The 18,926-nt window shown below is 42.1% G+C and overlaps 1 protein-coding gene across 2 annotated transcripts; it reads left to right on the forward strand.

Annotated features, from left to right (window-relative positions):
* The first annotated feature begins 5,492 nt into the window (after positions 1-5,492).
* On the forward strand, positions 5,493-18,039 carry sall1a (spalt-like transcription factor 1a). Of its 2 annotated transcripts, none has more exons than XM_051379335.1 (3): positions 5,493-6,386; positions 11,909-15,315; positions 16,382-18,039. In XM_051379335.1, exons 1-3 carry the CDS (start codon positions 6,314-6,316, stop codon positions 16,820-16,822), a joined length of 3,921 nt encoding a protein of 1,306 aa, XP_051235295.1. In that variant the 5' UTR covers positions 5,493-6,313; the 3' UTR covers positions 16,823-18,039. The 2 variants fall into 2 exon arrangements, with proteins under 2 accessions (XP_051235295.1, XP_051235296.1); XM_051379336.1 differs by lacking the exon at positions 5,493-6,386 and adding an exon at positions 8,971-9,155.
* The last annotated feature ends 887 nt before the right edge of the window (positions 18,040-18,926 follow it).

The raw sequence follows: 18,926 nt of genomic DNA on the forward strand, positions 1-18,926 counted from the left end.
AATAGCACTGTGAAAAACGTGGTCTGCCAAAGTGAATCGCTGTATTCCAGATGATCAATCACATCCACAACTAAAGACATTATTTTAGAAGAGGAAAAGGAGAGGAAAGGATCGGAAGAAAGAGAGGATGAGGCAGGAGAAGTGTAATTTCTGTAACATTTTATTTGACTTTGTTAAAAATAGAGAAAACTGCTGTTGCTGGTGTAAAAACTGACATGAAATGCGTGGCATGAAAGTATCCATAAACTGACTATAACTCAGTCGATTTAAATACACAGCATCAACCTGAAGGAGTGCTTCCTTTCTGAATACCAGCACCACCAGTAGTCCTTCCAGGTGCCAGACAGTGAGTCTGGGAGTGTCACAGAGGCTCCACCCGGCCTCCACTCCCATTCCTTCCCTCTAGCTGCAGGCAGGTCAGGGACAAGCTGGAGATCAATAGCTTGCGTTTGCCCACAGCAGCCCCATTTCTCAGCCGGGACACTGATGCTAACTATCAATAGTAATAAGGGGCTGTCTGAGACACAGTTAACTGCTGGCCAACCAACACAGCTGTCTGGCGGCAGTTGATAAACATCTTGTGCCCAGAGTCACTGCGAATAAACCACTTGATATGTTTCAACTTTGTGGGTGTGTTTACTGTAAGAACGTGTGTGTGTGTGTTTTTTTTTGTTTTACGTGGCGTGTCTACTCGCTCAGTGGTTACCTGCACGCTGCTTTGTTGTGCGGTCACACTCCTCACCCCGGTTGCTTTGTGGCTGACGAACAGACATCAAATGTGTATATTCTGTATGTTTGTGTTTACGAGCGTGTGAAGTAATGTAGGGATAATTCAATGTGTAATTTTTAGTTTTGCTTCCAGGTTCTTAAAAATACATAAACACTCAGCTTTCGGGGGGTGATGTCTGTAATTTCTTCAAGATGTTTGGAGTGTTTGGTTCCTCTGTAACCTCCAGTCTTAGTGATGTGTGTCAGTGTAATCCGGCTCCATTCTGTGAAACATCTAACGAGCTAAGCGTCTCTCTTCATCCAAATATCATTCGTCAATGTCATATGAAAGCAGAATGTGTTTTTCAAGAATACTAAAATAGGAGTCTTGGTGGTCGTCCAGTACCATGGTGTTTCTCGTTAATGCAACTCAAGCGAGCATGTTTAATCAGATACAATCAAGTGAATTTGTATCATAACAATTGGAGGATTAAATGATTGCATCCCTGTGAACGTGAGTATCTATTGAGAAAAAAAAAGTTGCGTGCACTTTAATGAGAAACAGACATAAAGTCTTGTTGTTACAACTTAAAGAAATAAAATTGTAGATATATTTACTCTGGAATTGTTTGTAGAAGCACATAATGAGTTTGCTTATTTTATATTTTTCTATTTCAAATTACTGACATAAATCTATCAAAAATATTTTTGTAAATAATTATATAGTTTCAGAAAGTGATGTGAAGTTACGTGTGTGGGTTATGACTTTGTTTTTTGTTTCACAATTACAACAGGCTGATTAAGAGAGTACACCAAGTTATATAATCTATTTATATTATATTACTATCTTCACTATCATTATTAATTGTTTTATATATAGAGAGATTTTTTTTTTCAAAAGGAAAATGTGCCAGTGTTTGCAAACTATACAACTGGATGTGGGTTTCTGTGTGAGTGCACACCGCCTTTGGTATCTGGTTTCCAGTTACACCAGTCAAGACAGGACACTGCTGGCTGCCTTGCCTCTCTCACTAATAACTGGAAGGACGAGACTCTTAGTCAGGGATCCTTTGGCACACATCTCTTAACACTTGTTCACTTGTACCTGGGCAGCTATAGCTGACACACACACACACACACACAGAGTCACACAGAGTAGGTAGAGTGTGTCACAGATAACTGTACCAGTGGCACACGTAAACTCACACTCATAGAGCGGACACAGTGTGTGATGGGGCAGTAACCTCTAGCACCTCTGTGACACTCTTGAATGTTTGCTTGTTTTCCCTCAACAAGACGGGATTGAAAGGCAGTGTCTGTAACTGCAGCTGAGATAATGTAAAAACAAACACGGCCCATTGATATCGGGTGATGCTGCAGGAAGTTGTCAGGGGACACAATGGGGGGAGACAATCTGTGGGACAAGTGGTGGCAGGGCTGCTGGAGGACAATAGAAAGGGTTTGATCTCTTAATTAATGGAGGCTATTCTCTACTGCTGCAGGTACTGAATTTTAATGCAGGCGATTTTTCAAAGGGGTTTCTTTAGTGGCAAAACAGAGATAAATGCTGCATTTTGATCATCTGGTAGACGACGTAATTTCAGTTCATAGCAGAAATATTGATTGTCTCTGTTGCCATTGATACATTACTTTATAAACTTAATTTGATCATTAAATGGCATTTCTATAAAAGAAAACATTGTAGTTAAGGAGGCAAAAAATGGAAAGAATGATGATGATACCAATTTTGAAATTTTAAATACAGTAAGATTATTTTCCATTAAAGTTGTTGCATTTGTACGCCTTGAACAGCTGCACAGCGCCATTAAGAGTCATACAGTGACAGCGTGTGTGACTTGATACAAGGAAAATGTGGGCCTATTTCTTTATTTCTTTGAGCATGAGGCCAGCTTACAACAATCCCTTTAATCAAGCTCCTAATCCTTTTGCAAGACGTCAGCATGCCATGAATAAGGCCATGCACTTCTTGATATTTGTGTTGGGAAGGATGGAGGTCAAAGGCTTTTAGCATTTATTGTTAATAAAAAACAAAGCTTAACATAGCAAGAATATACTTTTAGTTTGCCATTAAAATGTTTACATTTAGTATATTATATGTAATTAAATAACTGCCATCTGTGTCTGCTGACATGATGTTTCTGTGTTTTTATTCAAATGTGAGGGATCCCTTAATTCTGTAGCCTTAAGTTTGAATAAGAATTTTTTTGGGGGGTAAGGGTTTTAAATATTATCTTTAAGTGATGGTATGTAAATCAGACTTATCAAATAATTATGGTGTGTAATAATGACACAAGTACCAACAGCCTTGTGAATTAGTCCTCCACTTGTGTTAACATACTATGTACCCTTATAAACCCTAAACCTCTAGAAGTTTTGTCCCTTCCTCGTCTCGCCACTCAGGCTCCCATTATCACACACACATACACACGTGCAGCTGACCTAGATGAAGGCCTGATCCAGCTAGTTGTAATTCTTTAGGCATAGCGTCGAGCAGGGAGCAGGACCGTGAATAGAAACCTACCACGTGTTGAATGCGGTGTCACACAGAAAAGGGGGCTTTCTACTCACAAATACACTGTGTGAGGATCACTAACAACTCGGGTTTGGGAGATTCCCCGCCTTAACTATCACATTATGCGGCCAAACGCGCACTGTTTCTGAGCTGTATGATCAATCATGGGGTGTCAGTGATAATAGTGAATGATGGCACCCGGCCGGACCTTCTGTGATGTGCTGCGCACAGCATTGATTGCGCAGACAAATGCGCACTTTTTATGCGCCAGATGCTGCTGTCATTTTCCTCAGCAGAGAACGAAGTCAGTATCTTTCATATTGACAAACAGCAACTGGTAGGCTATATTGCTGTGGCTATTTAATTATTATTAGATTAATTAAAAAATAAATTTTTAATTTTTTTTTTATATGAAAATATAAATTAATATTAGATTTAGAATGTATATATATACACATATATATGTTATTAATATGATGTATTCTTTTATTTAAATCATGAAGATCTTGGACGGAAAATTCACTTTAGCCTCATTTTTCCTTCTTTAAAGGACAAAACTGTCCAAATGTACAATTAATTCTGTGCTGAATATTATAAATATTATTTTGTAATCAACAGCTAATCCAGCCAACTGCTCCTGAATGACTAAAAACTAATCTTTTAAGTCAAAGTTGAAAACTTTTCCAGGCACTGACATTGACTTATGTCTCTTGGGTCCCCAAACTGTGTCCGTCTGTGTCATTCAGCCCATGATTGTTAACACTGTATCCTCACCGTCCCGAGTGAATCCCATTTAAAATGTCTCCCGCTCGGCTGGGCTGCAAATCACCCTGTTTACAATCTCACACCAACACTCACATCAATTAACTGGCCATTGATTTTCCCGCCCGGGACATTACAATATTGCAGACCCCTTTTTCCTCTCCCAGCAATTTCAAGTTTAGCGCACATAATTGCACGGGCTTTTTAACGGCACACACACACACACACACACACACACACACACACACACACACACACACACACAGAGAGAGAGAGAGAGAGAGAGAGAGAGAGAGAGAGAAACACGTTTCCCCTATTAATGATCATTTGCTGTTTGATTTTGTTAGTCACAGCCTATATTTCGATTTGGTTACATTAGATTTTAAGGCACTTCAGATATCTATCAATACTACAAAAATATGTGTAACATTTAAAAATATATTAAATATTTCACATAAGGCATTGATAAAGCAGATCACTGGAACCATCAGAAGTATTTGATTTCCCCCCTGCTCTTTCCTTTTTTGCATAAATAAGTAAATAGTAAGGCTAGTCGAAACTAAAAGATAGCTGACACAAGAGAGGACCAGATCCATCTAGCCTGCAGCCGCTCTTTAAATATTCAGTGAAAAATAATGGCATCCGAGGCATCACCTATAGTAACATTATTATCTTCATTTCTCAAAATCAGCTCGACTGAGAGCTTCGTTTATCTTTTTCACGCAATAAATCTACTTGACTCAGCGCTCACATGATGCTCCTGTGGGACCTCTCGCCCTCTTAAAACATCCCCACTGAAGGCGCAGTCCTGTTAGTGCATTATTTAGAGCGATAATAATAATAATAATAATAATAATAATAATATGTAGTGCGTGAGTGATCCACAACTTATTTACAGTGATGATTAAGACATTGTTTTCTTGCCTTCACAGTTACTGACACACTACCTGTACAAAACTCACATTTGTTGAAATGAAAAAGAAACAAAAGGCCTTCAAAACATCCAACTTTTGATAAGGAGATCATACAGTCATCCATACTGGTTTTATCAGACAACCCACTGGATGGCGACCATATGAAGACAAACAAGTTATTTTTCTAATAGTTAAATGGATGGTGTGAAATTAGTCCACATGACGTGAGTGTGAGACAGGCATTCGCTAAAAAAAATAAATGTTTAGGGGAGAAATTAAAAGCTTTATTTGTCCCTATTCAGATAAACAGACTTGTCTCCGCTGTCTTTACCACTGATCGTCCCGGTGCGCACAAAGCGTTTGAATCTGCTGTGCGCAATCAGAGAGAGAGAGAGAGAGAGAGAGAGAGCGAGGGAGAGAGACAGAGAGAGAGAGGAGGGAGAGCGAGAGCGAGAGAAGAGAGGGAGGGAGGGAGGAGGTGGAGGTGAATGGCAGCATGACTGAATAGCTCGGTGACCAATCAGACCGTCGATGGGCCGGGCTCCACATTGTCCCAGTGCTGTACGGGCCCTCAAAGTTTGTTTATTCGCGGAATGCAGTGTGTGATGAAAACGTGTTAGTAACTAACCCCCCTTTCGACTAATAATAATCAAATGAAACTGATTGGGACGTCGGAACACACTGTGGACTTTTGGGAACGCGTACTGGTGCCATTTACGCACGGAACATGCTCGCGCTACGCTGCGTTTTAGCGCACCGGGAGCCACGACTGAAACTCCTGAGAGAGTAGGTGTCGGTGTGCAACACAACAAGAGCTGAATTACAACGATCTTGATGCGAGACCGGAGGACGGACTGCCGAGTTGTAGAGAGAAGAAAGTTGGTTGGAGATCGCGGAGGTTTGAGTTGCGAGCGTCCAGTCACTCCACATCTACATGAGGGGGGGAAAGCAAAGAAACACTGTGATCGCTGCTTGATCAATGTGAAAGATTGAAAGACACTGTCGCAGGCATTGGCTCGAGACTCTGACATTCCCCTGTAGTAGTCAAGATAAGCGTTGACTTGGCTAACAGAAGGGGTTAAACCGTATCTAAAGGGAGTTTGGAAAACCCAGCCTTTCTTCCCCATACGGATCAACTCATTGGGTGGGAGCTGAGAGAGAGACAAGAGTCCCCAGCAAATCAGGAGCTAATTGATTAAAGAGACTTCATTTGAATAGGAGGGGGGCTGGCGAGGTGCCAATCGCCTTTCAAAGAAGCCCCCCGTATGATTAATCGCAGAGCATTATTGATAATCATAACGGGGCACATGCGCGGTGGATGGGCTCGATTTACGTAATTTTTGAGAAGGTTTTGTAGTCATTTTTTTATTCTTTGCCTGCTGATGTGCCAGCCAGCATGTCGCGGAGGAAACAAGCGAAGCCGCAACACTTCCAATCCGACCCTCATCTGCCCTTATCGGAGCACAATGGTGAGTCCGAGCCCTGTCGCTCCTTTTACCCAAGCAGCAAGAATATCGCACTTTTTGGGGTGTTTTATTGTGTCTGTGGCCACATCTGGCGGTTGAAGTTAATACTTTGAATTGGATTGTATACTTGTGGTTTTAGTTTGTTTCTTTGCAAATTCCAGAGTCTAAGTGATAAAATACACTTTTCACAAAACTTAATGCTCAGGATTTTTCTTAAATTCGCTTCAGTCCAGCTCAGAGAGGAATTTAGAACTACTTTTATAGTTTTTCCACACTAAAGACGCCATTATCGCTATTACCCAAACTTAACTAGAGGCTACAGAAGATAAATAAGTTAAAGATAATAACGAAAGTAGCTACAGGGCGCATTCCTCCTCAGGTTTGCTGTGCGCTTGTGTTAAAAGTTTCAGAAGTTTTTTATTTTACACTAAAGCTTTAAATCGTGTTTTTAAATGAACTTCGAAACTCTCCCGTTATGCCTTGCCGGTTTAGTTTTCGGTCCTTTCCGAAGCTTCCCTGCGTTCAGCGGTCGCTCTCGATGCGCCGAGATGGACCACCCTGTCGCTCCTGCCGGGACTCCAACTTTTCCTGGGTCCCGGACACAGCAATCCCCCCGTCCGTTTATTTTAGTCCTGCACTGTAAACTAGTACAATGTTTTACTTCTTTTATGAAAATCCGTTTCATTAAGCCATTGCCTGTTTGCACACTAAAGGGCTTTATTGCTAAAAGTTGGCTGAAAGGAGGGCAAACTGCTGTAAAGAGCGCAGATGAACACACATCCTTCTCGGATCCTGAAAATATCCCCTCGCTTTACTCATCGTTTACACTTTTGTTCAAATAGGAGCATAGTGAAATTAAGTCTTGCTCACACTGAGACACGCACGCACCCACACACCCACCCACCCACACACACACACACACACACACACACACTCACACACACACACACACACACACACACACACACACACACACACACACACTCGAGTTCTGGTTTGCTACAAATAATTTACACTTTTCTCAACCAAAATCCACATCGATAAATCAACTTGTTAATTTGTACTTTAACGCCTTTAGAGAAGCTCACGCTTGCTGGGAAAAATATAACTATCATAATTATTTATTCTCAAGGCGAAATAATTTCTTAACGGTGCTGTTGTGCCTAACATGTAAAATCAGTTGATACAAAGTGGCATTCACCACTGAAAATCCAGGAGTGTGCACTACAGCTCAGAGTTTCAGAGGCCAGCAATAGCCAGGCAAGCTGCAATTAATTGTAAATTGTTACAATTTTGTTGAAAAGAATATAAAACTTAAGACAAAAAACATCAAAACTACGGAATGATGGGCTTGTAAGATAAGGCCAATAACGGTTGGATTTCGTAACAGGACGTTGCGTTGTAACTTGTATTCTTGTTGACCGACTTTTTTTTAATCAAAGGACTCACCAAGAAAATAATGGTCATTTATTTTTCAGTAATTTAAATACCTTTTCTTAAATTAAATGGAGGCGTATCTTTGGTCTGTCATACAGTGTGATCGAATTTTGCTGCACAACATTTATATTTTTCGTTATTTTAATTTGTACAAAAAATAACAAATGCCAGAAGGTACAGATAAAATGAGAAATTATTTTTGGCGTTGGCTAGACCTGTTGGACAAGGCCTATAAATGTAATATATGCAATGTAAATAGTCTCAAAGCCACATTGTGTTTAGTGCTGCATGAAAAGCATGTGCAGGTAATTTGAAAGAGACACTTGCTTCTTTCAGGAGAAAGCCATGCATAGAAAAGGTATTTACAGCCCATTTCACGTGTTCTTTAGGAACTTGATGATTAATGCAAAACCCAGTTAATTCCTGAGTGCTGTTTTTTTCTGCATTTTTCTTTAAATCTAATAAACTTAATGAAGAGTTACTTTTGTCACCAACCCTGGCAGACTGCAGAAAACAAAATTTATCAATTATGTCCAAAACTATGCCGCATGTTCATATTGTTGCAAGTGTGTTGTGTGTGTGTGTGTAATTATAAGGATATGGACATGTTGTCTTTAGGTTTTGGGGTATTTGGCTGAGAGAGTGCTCACAGCAATTGTGCTGTGTGCAGAGAGTTGTAGTAGCCGGAAGTGAAAACAGAAAGTCATTGTATTTCTGACTGAATATCGGTGATGCTAAGGGGACGTAGTTACTGGGAGGTCGGAGTGAGAGCCACAGAGGGTGGGATGTTGAGCTGTTTTAACCTTTGCCAGTGTCCCTCTGTGTGGAGGTGATGAGAGTTCAGGGCCCAGTGTGTTCCTCTCTACCACGCCATTGACCCTGCTGATCGGAGCTGCAGGCGGCCCAGCAAGGCCTTTGCTTTTTATTTAAGTATCTGTGTGTGAGTGTGAGGCCTTATCAATGTTGTGGCCATCCCCTTTTGCCCTATCAGACTGGCCCCCCTAGAGGGCAGATTGGTTGGGCAGCCCCCTTTGCACCGTTCCCTGCAAACAGAGAGTACAGTTGCTTGTCATTTTGCCAGTGTTTATGTAGTGTGAGTCTAGGTGTAGCCTGAAGGACTTGCTTTGCCTTTTTTTCCCTCCCCTTAAGCTTTAAGCATGTCACCGGGGCAGAGCTTCTTAGATTTGAGTCTTGTCCTGGACCACGGCAGCTTTAGCGGAACCCCATCTAGTGTTCAGTGGGATGAGTCCGGAGGGCTGGAGACGATGAGAGCAGAAACCCTCCTGAAGTTACAAGTGTCAAGAGGCTCACAGAGGCCCCCTGCGAAAAAATAATGTAGGATCTCTCAAAGCTCTCCGTCAACTTTTTCGACTAATCCTCGCTTTCTTGTCTCTCATATTCAGACTTTGGTCACTCTCTTTGAGACTCTGTTCTCTGCTCTTTGTCTCTCCTGACGCCCTTTAGCCCTGCACACTGCTTACATTGTGCTTTTGATAGAGATTCTATGGAAGTTTTACAGACTCCATCTTTATACCAGCTTGACTTTATCTTAATTTTAATTCGAAGTTAATCCTTGCTATTTTGGGAATTAAGCCTAATGCTAGCATCTGCGCTGTTTGCTATACTAGTCTTATGTGGACAGTGGATTTGTAGTCATGCACTGATTTAGTTTTGATCCTTTTTTTGTCGCAATGTAAAGTAAAACATTGTATTGCACAGTTTAAAGAGAAAATCTGTTGCTGTTAAGTTGTTGATAAAAAATGATTCTTATGTTTTGCAGCTGCAATGGCATTATTGTTATTTTCTTCTTTCCCATTCCAAACTTAAGACATAATTGGTGAAGGGGAGACTGTCCAATGCAGTGCATGTTTTTGAAGAAAATGTTTTGCTCCAGTTTCATAGTTTAGTAAAATAGAAATGCGCAAAATATTTTTGTCATCACTTTCTTTTTTCTATCGTTTTGTTATCGTAATGTTTTTTGCATTTGGGTGTTGTTTTGAGAATATTTTGATTTGTAGGATTTTTGGAAATGCACACTACAATAGAATATTGTCATCTTTGTTTGAAAAATATTTTAATTAAAGACACACACTTAGGCCCTTTCTACAGAATGTGTATGAGTGAAATTGTTAATTAATTTCACTGTAAGCCATTGTTTCTCAAATAGTTTATTCATTGTGGTGTCGCATATTTTTACGTATTCTCTGTGTAGAATTGAGCGCGTACATTTACGCATACACATATATTTTATGTATTTATTAATTAAGCACTTTCCAGAAGTTTGTTTGAGAAAAGTTTTTTTTTTCCTTCTTTGTATGGCTCCTACTTTCATCCCACTCAGTGTCATATGATTGGATTCTCTTCAAACTAATTTGTGTACATTCAGCCTTAAGAAAAGAAAAAAGGTTTTCATTTAATCCACACATTTCTCACACTATGAATCCATTTTTTTTTCAAAATTACTGCTTGGGTTGTAGGTAGACGGGCGGGTGGAAGGGGGGATTTAACATGAAAAGTTATCATTAAAGTTGAGTCTTCCCTGTTTGCATGGTTTGGTGGTGTGAGGGCCAGGGTTTACTGTCATGGCAACTTTGCGTTATCTGATGTCTCTGAGCAGAGAAACATTGAGGGAGATAATCCCTGAATTAAACAGGATCTGCTTTGAGTCGACTGAGATGAGCAGGGCCAGGCTGTGCCGACGATCCCCGCCGCTCCCATGCTGCGCGAACAATGGGAAGGCATCCTGTCTCTCTGTGGGGCAGGGCTGCACTTCTCTGGGTTTCATTTGCAAATGAATTCTTGGCCCTGATGAAAGTGTCGAGGGGCCAGAGCCGCAATGAAAGGGATTCATAGAGAAATGCAATTTGTAAATCAACTTGTATGTTAAACAGCGAGATTTTAGTGTGACAAAGAGGAAAAAGAATAAGAAAAGTCTGGAGCACAGCAGTGGCTCTGGGGGCAGGGTGTCGTCTTGCTTTTTCTCTCACTGACTCGTCCTGTTTATCCAAATAGAAAATTAAAAAACCTGTTTTACTTTTGAAAGGGTCATTCATCGTCATCATTGAAAGTCATTCTTTTTGAATTTTCATGTCAATGATAATAGAGGTTTCTGTGTTTATACTGAGCTGGTGTGTCCAGTTTCTCAGTTTTGGCAAGTTTGTGATGCGTGAATTCTGATGTTCCACCCTACTCTTAAGTTTTGACCATGTCGTTTATTTAAACAAATAGTTTTTTTCCCCAGAAGAATTTATCGGTGAATGCCTTTTCTATGGTTGCTACTGTTTTTGGGCTAAAGTTTATTCACAATAATGGAACAAAAGTCTGCTGACTTTTAAAAAATGTATGTATTTTTTTATTCATATTATTAGACAGCAGACATTTTAGCCATGACAAATGATGTCATATTATATGCAAGTCACATTTACTTTTCTCTTTTGTTTAGTTTGTTGTGTTGTATGTATGTGCACATAACAGCCTAGATGCCACAGGCTCTGTTTGTTCATGTCTCACTGTGACAGCAGCCTGAGTGGATACAAATTAGTTTAGTGACATAGATAACCTGTCCAAGATGCCCATAGTTGGCTGAAAATGAGCAAAGTTGACAGCAAATTGAAAGTCTAATAAGTCCTTCAAATGCTTGGTTTGCGCCGAGTGGACAAGTAGACTTTGAAGGGCATGGAATATAGGAAATCAATGCCTTTCTATGAAATTTCATTAAGACCCAATGTCCTCACTTCAGTCTATTCTATATTTTGATGGATTATCTGGAGAAAATGATTACCTTTGGTTGGGCTGATGAAACCCAGATGTACATCTTCAAAGATCACTTTTAAGCAATATTTGAGTAGTTCCCATTGATTTTGTATCCCTTCTTATCATGTTTCAGAGGCCACTGCATTGAAAAAGGCCTTTTCTCATTTCTGTTGGCTTATTGTTGCCTTTCGATCGTTGTTTTTGTGAACACATCAAGGGGATAAGTGTAAAACTGATTAACTTAAGATTAACAACAATGGAATTTGAGGAGATAAAGCTGCTTCTTCAGCTGCAAAACATTTCTAATCACTAATCCTCTGTTTCCTCTTTTTCAGAGGACACAGAACTTTGCTCAGAGGACCCCCCCTGCAAGGAGTCAGACGCCCACGTCTGTAGCAGATGTTGTGCTGAGTTCTTTGAACTATCAGATCTTGAGGAACACCAGAAGAATTGCACTAAGAATCAGTTAGTTCTGATAGTGAATGAAAATCCTGCCTCCCCCACCGGAACTTTCTCGCCTGGGTCACCTCCCCATAATCCTGATGACCAGATGAATGACACCACTAATAACACTGATCAAACAGAGTGCAGTGACCATTTGGAGTCTAACACTCTTGAAAAAGACGAATCCATGGACGTAGACGTTTCCGGAATGAGCAGTAGTCATGAAGAGGAAGGAAGTCATACAGAGAGCGGGAGCCCCATCAACACAGTCAGCAGCCATGGTGTCAGAGCCTCCTCTGGCCCTGCAGTTGGTACTTCAGCTATCTCTGCCCCTCTTCCTCAGCTCAGTAACCTGACTGAACTGGGGAACTTCTCCATGATCAACAGCAATGTCATAATTGAAAATCTGCAGAGCACCAAAGTTGCTGTGGCCCAATTCTCTCAAGAGGCCCGTTCCACTGGAGGCCCCAGGGTGGCAGTGCCAGCCCTTATGGAGCAGCTCCTAGCCCTACAACAGCAACAGATCCACCAACTGCAGCTTATTGAGCAGATTCGCCATCAGATACTGCTACTGGCCTCCCAGTCCCCAGAAATGCAGGTGCCCCCAACTTCTGCTCCAGGCACAATGGGGCCTGCTGCCAGCCCACTGACTACACTCAGCTCACATCTCTCCCAACAGCTGGCTGCAGCCGCAGGCCTAGCGCAGAACCTGGCTAGTCAGTCAGCCAGTATTAGCAGCCTAAAGCAGCTGGCTGCAGCGGCACAGCTACCTCAGTCCAACCCAAGCAGCAGTGAGACATCTCAGAGCATTAGCACACTGGGGCCATCAACAGTCAATGCCCAGTCCTCTGACAAGAGGCCGAGTCATATGAGTAGCCTCCACTCTCAGCTCAGCAACTCCCTAGCTAAGTCATCCACGCCAGCATTTGGAATGCGTAGCTTGTTAAGCTCTGCAGTGAATCCCCTTCTACCTCAGCCCCCACCTGGAAACCCCATGTTCTCCAGCTCTCTGCCCAATGTTGGCACCACCGTAGAGGACCTCAACTCTTTAGCAGCTTTGGCCCAGCGGACAAAAGGCAAGCCGCCAAATGTCAATTCATTTGAACAAAAGAGCAGCTCTGATGAGGCTTTCTTCAAGCATAAGTGCAGGTTTTGTGGCAAGGTGTTTGGGAGTGACAGTGCCTTGCAAATTCACCTGCGCTCTCACACTGGTGAGAGACCATACAAGTGTAATATCTGTGGCAACCGCTTCTCTACCCGTGGTAACCTGAAGGTGCATTTCCAGCGTCATAAAGAAAAATACCCACACATCCAGATGAACCCCTACCCTGTTCCTGAGCATTTAGACAACATACCAACAAGTACCGGCATTCCATATGGCATGTCTATGCCCCCTGAGAAACCTGTCACCAGCTGGCTGGACAGCAAACCAGTTTTGCCCACTCTGACCTCCTCAGTCGGCATGCTGTTGCCACCAACCATGCCGAGCCTGCCACATTTCATCAAAAAGGAAGATCATTCAATAGCCATAACTAGCCCTTCTGTTACTGCAAAGAGTGACTCAGGTGTGTCTGAGCCTTCAGCTAAAAGTAATGATGGAGTGTCTGAAGAGGTTGAAGGTGCAACTCTGCCTACCTCAAATGGGAAAACTGAAGAAGGCAGTCACTCCTCAGGCTTCATGACAAATGTGAGCTCTGCCTCAGAGAGCACTGCCGACTACACAACATCTAACAGCCCGCCCATGATGACTAACCCACTCATGCCTCTTATGTCTGATCAGTTCAAGGCTAAGTTCCCCTTTGGAGGCATCCTGGATCCTCTCCAGGGGTCAGAGACCTCCAAGCTACAGCAGCTTGTGGAGAACATTGACAGGAAGGTGACAGACCCAAACGAATGTGTCATCTGCCACCGGGTGCTGAGCTGCCAAAGTGCTCTGAAAATGCACTATCGCACTCACACTGGGGAAAGGCCATTTAAGTGTAAAGTCTGTGGAAGGGCGTTTACCACCAAGGGAAATCTTAAGACCCACTACAGCGTCCATAGGGCCATGCCTCCTCTTAGAGTCCAACACTCCTGCCCTATTTGTCAGAAGAAGTTCACAAATGCTGTGGTTCTGCAGCAGCATATTCGCATGCACATGGGTGGGCATATCCCCAACACCCCTCTGCCAGAGAGTTATCCGGAGTCCATGGCCTCTGACACTGGCTCATTTGAGGAGAGAAACTTTGATGATCTGGACAATTTCTCTGATGACAACATTGAAGGAATGGAGGAGGGCCCAGATAGCAGTGTGCCAGACACACCCATGTCAGCTGATGCTTCCCATGACAGTCTATGTAACTCACCAGCTCCCCATGAAATGGCTTGCCAGGAGGGGCAAGAGAAAAATGGCCAAGAGAATGCCCACAATAATGAAATACACGAGCTACAAGTCAGCCAAATGAAGGCTATGGCAAATGGCTTGGTTGAGGGGGATTGCCTCACCAATGACTCCTCGTCTTTGGGAGGGGATGTTGAAAGCCAAAGCGCCGGGAGTCCAGCTGTGTCAGAATCTACCTCCTCCATGCAGGCGCCATCCCCCACTAACTTGCAGCCACAACCACGCAAATCCCCAAGCCTCGAAGAAAGGCACCAGAGGGCCTTATCCTTCGAGAACACCAGTGCAAGCTTCTTGCAATCTCACCCCTCCAACATTGGAGCCCTGGACCTGACATCTGTCAATCCCTCAAAAGATCCCCTTGGCATGATATTTGCCTTCCGTGAGCGTAGCACCATCAAGAACACATCCTGTGACATCTGTGGGAAGACCTTTGCTTGTCAGAGTGCCTTGGACATTCACTATCGAAGCCATACCAAAGAACGACCATTTATTTGCACGGCCTGTAACAGGGGTTTCTCCACCAAGGGCAACCTCAAGCAGCACATGCTAACCCATCAAATGAGAGACCTGCCCTCACAGCTATTTGAGCCCTCAAACACCAGCCTTTCCTCTAGCCCAACCCCTTCCCTCCTCTCTGTAGGCTCTCTTAACAAACCAGAGGTCAACGGCTTCCTCCATGGCCTCCACCAAGAAACCAAGGACATGCCCCCTGGCTTGGTCACATCATCTGCCTCCACTTCCCCAGTGCTTTCTGCTGCTCCGCCACGCAGGACACCGAAGCAACACTTCTGCAACACCTGTGGGAAATGTTTCTCCTCCTCCAGTGCTCTACAGATCCACGAGAGAACCCACACAGGGGAGAAACCCTTTGCCTGCAGTATCTGTGGTCGGGCTTTCACCACCAAAGGAAACCTCAAGGTAAATGTTACAACATTCAGAACTGTTGGGCTCCTAAACGTTTGTGCATGAGAATGTTTGTGAAAAATGAGTCTCAGAACTGCTATTTAGTTTTATATGGCATGTCAGTGCACTAGGCATCAAGAGGTGGTAATGTTGTATAATTAATTAATGGCACAGCTCTCTGAGAAAAAAATACCCTAGTGGAAAGGCTGAATCACGCACCTAATATGATTATTGGGTAGAAATTCCTGAATGTAATCAGCTAAGAATGATTCAGTGCGCAGAATTAATTATCAGAGGCAATCATTGTGTGCTAGCTCAGTCTGTAGTTTTCCATAACACACTCTGTAAGAACTGTCACAGGCCTAAATCATTAAGAAAAGGATCCTTTTCAATGATCTACAGAAATCTGGGACAATTGCATGAATTTAAAAAATAAAATTGTGGCAGTTCATTTAGAGTCTGTAAATCCTTAATCCTAGAGAGGAATTTGGAATGCATGTTAAGTTCTGGCTTTTGGTTGAAACTGGTCTTATTGAGACATATTTGAGTTTTTAATTAAAGTTGCTCCACTATAGTAAACACCGAAAAGTGTCTTGTAAATAAAATACCTTAAAGCATAATTATTTGAATGCGTCTTTCAAGGATAATGAAGCAGAAAAAATAGGGGAAAAAATGTCTTTGTCATGTAAAGGGTATTGGCAGAGGTGAAATGTCAGATGCAATACTGGCCAGTGCAATGAAACTGGACAGTGCAATTTTACCCAAAGCCCTGTGGTCCCCTTGTGAGATGAGCAAATTAAGGTTTAGATTAAACAGCATGTATCATTCTTGCCAAAATAAGATGTTTACACCATGCCAGTACCTCTCACAGCATAGGCAACTAACTGGTCTGCTGCACCCAGGGTGTGAAGCTATTTTAATTTGGAGTTGAGCATTATTATTATTTTTTCCATTGCATCATCTCATGTGCAGCTCTTGTGGCCAAGTTTGTAAACATCACTAATTTTCATCCCTCTCATTGCTCTGTCTCTCTCCTCCCTCCCTTTTATCCCCTTTCTCTCGCCTCCCGCTCTCTGTGTAGGTTCACATGGGCACACACATGTGGAATAGCGCACCCGCTAGACGTGGCCGCAGGCTCTCCGTGGATGGGCCAATGGCCTTCCTGGGTACCAACCCAGTCAAGTTCCCTGAGATCTTCCAGAAGGACATGGCATCAAGGGCAAGCAATGGGGACCCGGCCAGTTTCTGGAACCAGTACGCTGCAGCCTTCTCCAACGGCCTGGCAATGAAGACAAATGAAATCTCTGTCATCCAGAATGGAGGCATCCCACCCATGTCAGGTGGTGTGGGAAATGGGGGTAGCTCTCCCATTGGTGGCCTGACTGGCAGCCTAGACAAGCTACACAGCATGGAGCCCAACGCTGCTCTTGCTGGTTTGGAGAAAATGGCCAACACAGAGAATGGGACCCACTTCCGGTTCACACGTTTCATGGAGGACAATAAAGAAATTGTCACCAGTTAGAGTGTATGTCCTCAGTTGCGCAAAGACACACAAAGATGCCTAAAGGCATATTGTACACATATGTAGACACACACAGAAGAAGAGAAAGAAAGAGAACAAGACAGGGACAAAATCAACTGAACTGCTTTGCTCGCCATTGAATCTTTACGAACATGAGTGTGAAGACAAGTTGCTTTTTTTGTACAATGTACATGTTATAGTTTTAAGGAGCTTATTTATTAGTGATTATAACCTTGCTTGAAACCAAGTGGAAGCATTAACAGTTAGGTTTTTGTTTGTTTTAAAGCCAGAATGGGTATGTATGGGTGCTTAAAAATGTGCTTTTTGAAACTTAGAATATCTGGGTAGATAACCTTACCTTGGCATTAAGTTATTTTCTGTCTGTAGTAGCTATAACCGAACTGTCGATGTTCATGTGATGCATTAGCCCTGTAATAAGCAAACAGGCTTGCTGTAAATAATGTACACTGATCTTCTGTAGATGGTCTAACATCTGTGTGTTCATGCCCCCCTCCCCTCATCAAAACAAAACAATGAAATTCAGGCAAGGGACTAATGACTGATGTGGTAGTTCCTTTCTTTCCAATTGCTATTTACTTTTATTTTATTTAAGGAAGACAAAACATTGAAGTTTGCTACATTTCAAGGGTTTCTTTAGTGTAACTTGTTTTGTTGTTACTGTTGTATTGTACTTTCTACTTTTTTGTTTACTTCCATATTTTTTCCCTCAATCTCTTTTTTTCGTTGCTCGTATTTTTGGTGTTGTTGAAAGCAAGACAGAAGGGAACATTCGGTCTGGCCTATTTCCTGGTTCTGGAAATGAGACAGCCAATCAGATGAGCAGGATTCTCCTTTAGTTTCTCAGCTGGATTTCCACGTTGCTGCTATGTCCCAGCATCCTCACTGACATCAAGTGCAAGTTATGTGTTGAAGCTTCTGTAAATACGTTCAGATGTGGAAATACAAACTCCCTCATAAGAAAATGTACATATAGCTCACACAAGAGAAGTCCATCATGGCCAGGGGACAAAATGATAGTGTTTTTATAAATATAAATATATATTGGGTTTGACAACCTTCGGACTGTTACATGCACTTTCTTGGAAAGTTGGAAGATCTTTATGGGTCCAGTTTCTCTACACTTTAATACCTACTAACAACTAAGATACTGTAATTCTTTACTCTAATAATCAAATACATCAGTTTTCCAAAAGAAACATTGTGTGTTTGTGTGCTTTTATTCCATCCGTTTTTTATGATATTAATGAAAATATACTGACAATTATTTTACACACTATGCATTGACAGCCATTTGAAAGAAGACGAGGAATGGTTATAAAATAACTTTTTTTTCCCCCTTTGACTAATGTCTGTTCAGGGCCGTTGTGCAGCCTGTGCAAATCTTTTCAGTTTGACAAACAGCAGCAGCGTGGGCGTGGATGCAGTCACTGATGGTGTGAACTTCGCTTCTTAATTTAAATCATGATCGCAGTTTTAACCAAATAATTTCCGTTGCCAGTCCTTGAAATCGCCAATTTATCGCTAATTTTCGATGATCAATTATACCCAAGGTTTTTAACGCGGAGAGGAAAAGGTTCCCTCATTAACATTTATTTATACACGTTCACCAAATTGTAATAAATAAAAGTCTCAGCGGGGAAAACGTGTTATTATGCATGGACACGAAAGTTAAGCAGGCACAATTCAGCATTTTAAGGTGTTAGTGATGCAGTCTTTTGAGGGAATACACGTTTCATTAAGAATGCGACAATCTAATTATTTGCTACAAAGCCCCAAAAGAAGTTGTCAAAACGATCACACGGTTATCCGGATAAAGCCTTTGACGGCTTTGAAGGCATTTGCCTTGCATTTTTTCTTTTTAAATTCAAACTGAATTTTTTTCCTCTTTTGTATTTCAACAGCTGCATTTAATTTAACACATCGTTGCACATCCTGCAACACAGGATCTGTTAATTTCTGTCCAGCATCCTCCGCGCTCTCCCCTCCTCTTCACAAAGCCGAAATCCGCAATATTTACGTTTTATATTTCAAGACGTCGGAGCTAAATGATCCTTGCCCACAGTGACTGTTTTCTTTTTTTAAC

This window comes from Dicentrarchus labrax, unplaced genomic scaffold (assembly GCF_905237075.1).
Source record: "Dicentrarchus labrax unplaced genomic scaffold, dlabrax2021, whole genome shotgun sequence".
In the NCBI taxonomy this organism is placed as follows: Eukaryota; Metazoa; Chordata; class Actinopteri; family Moronidae; genus Dicentrarchus; species Dicentrarchus labrax.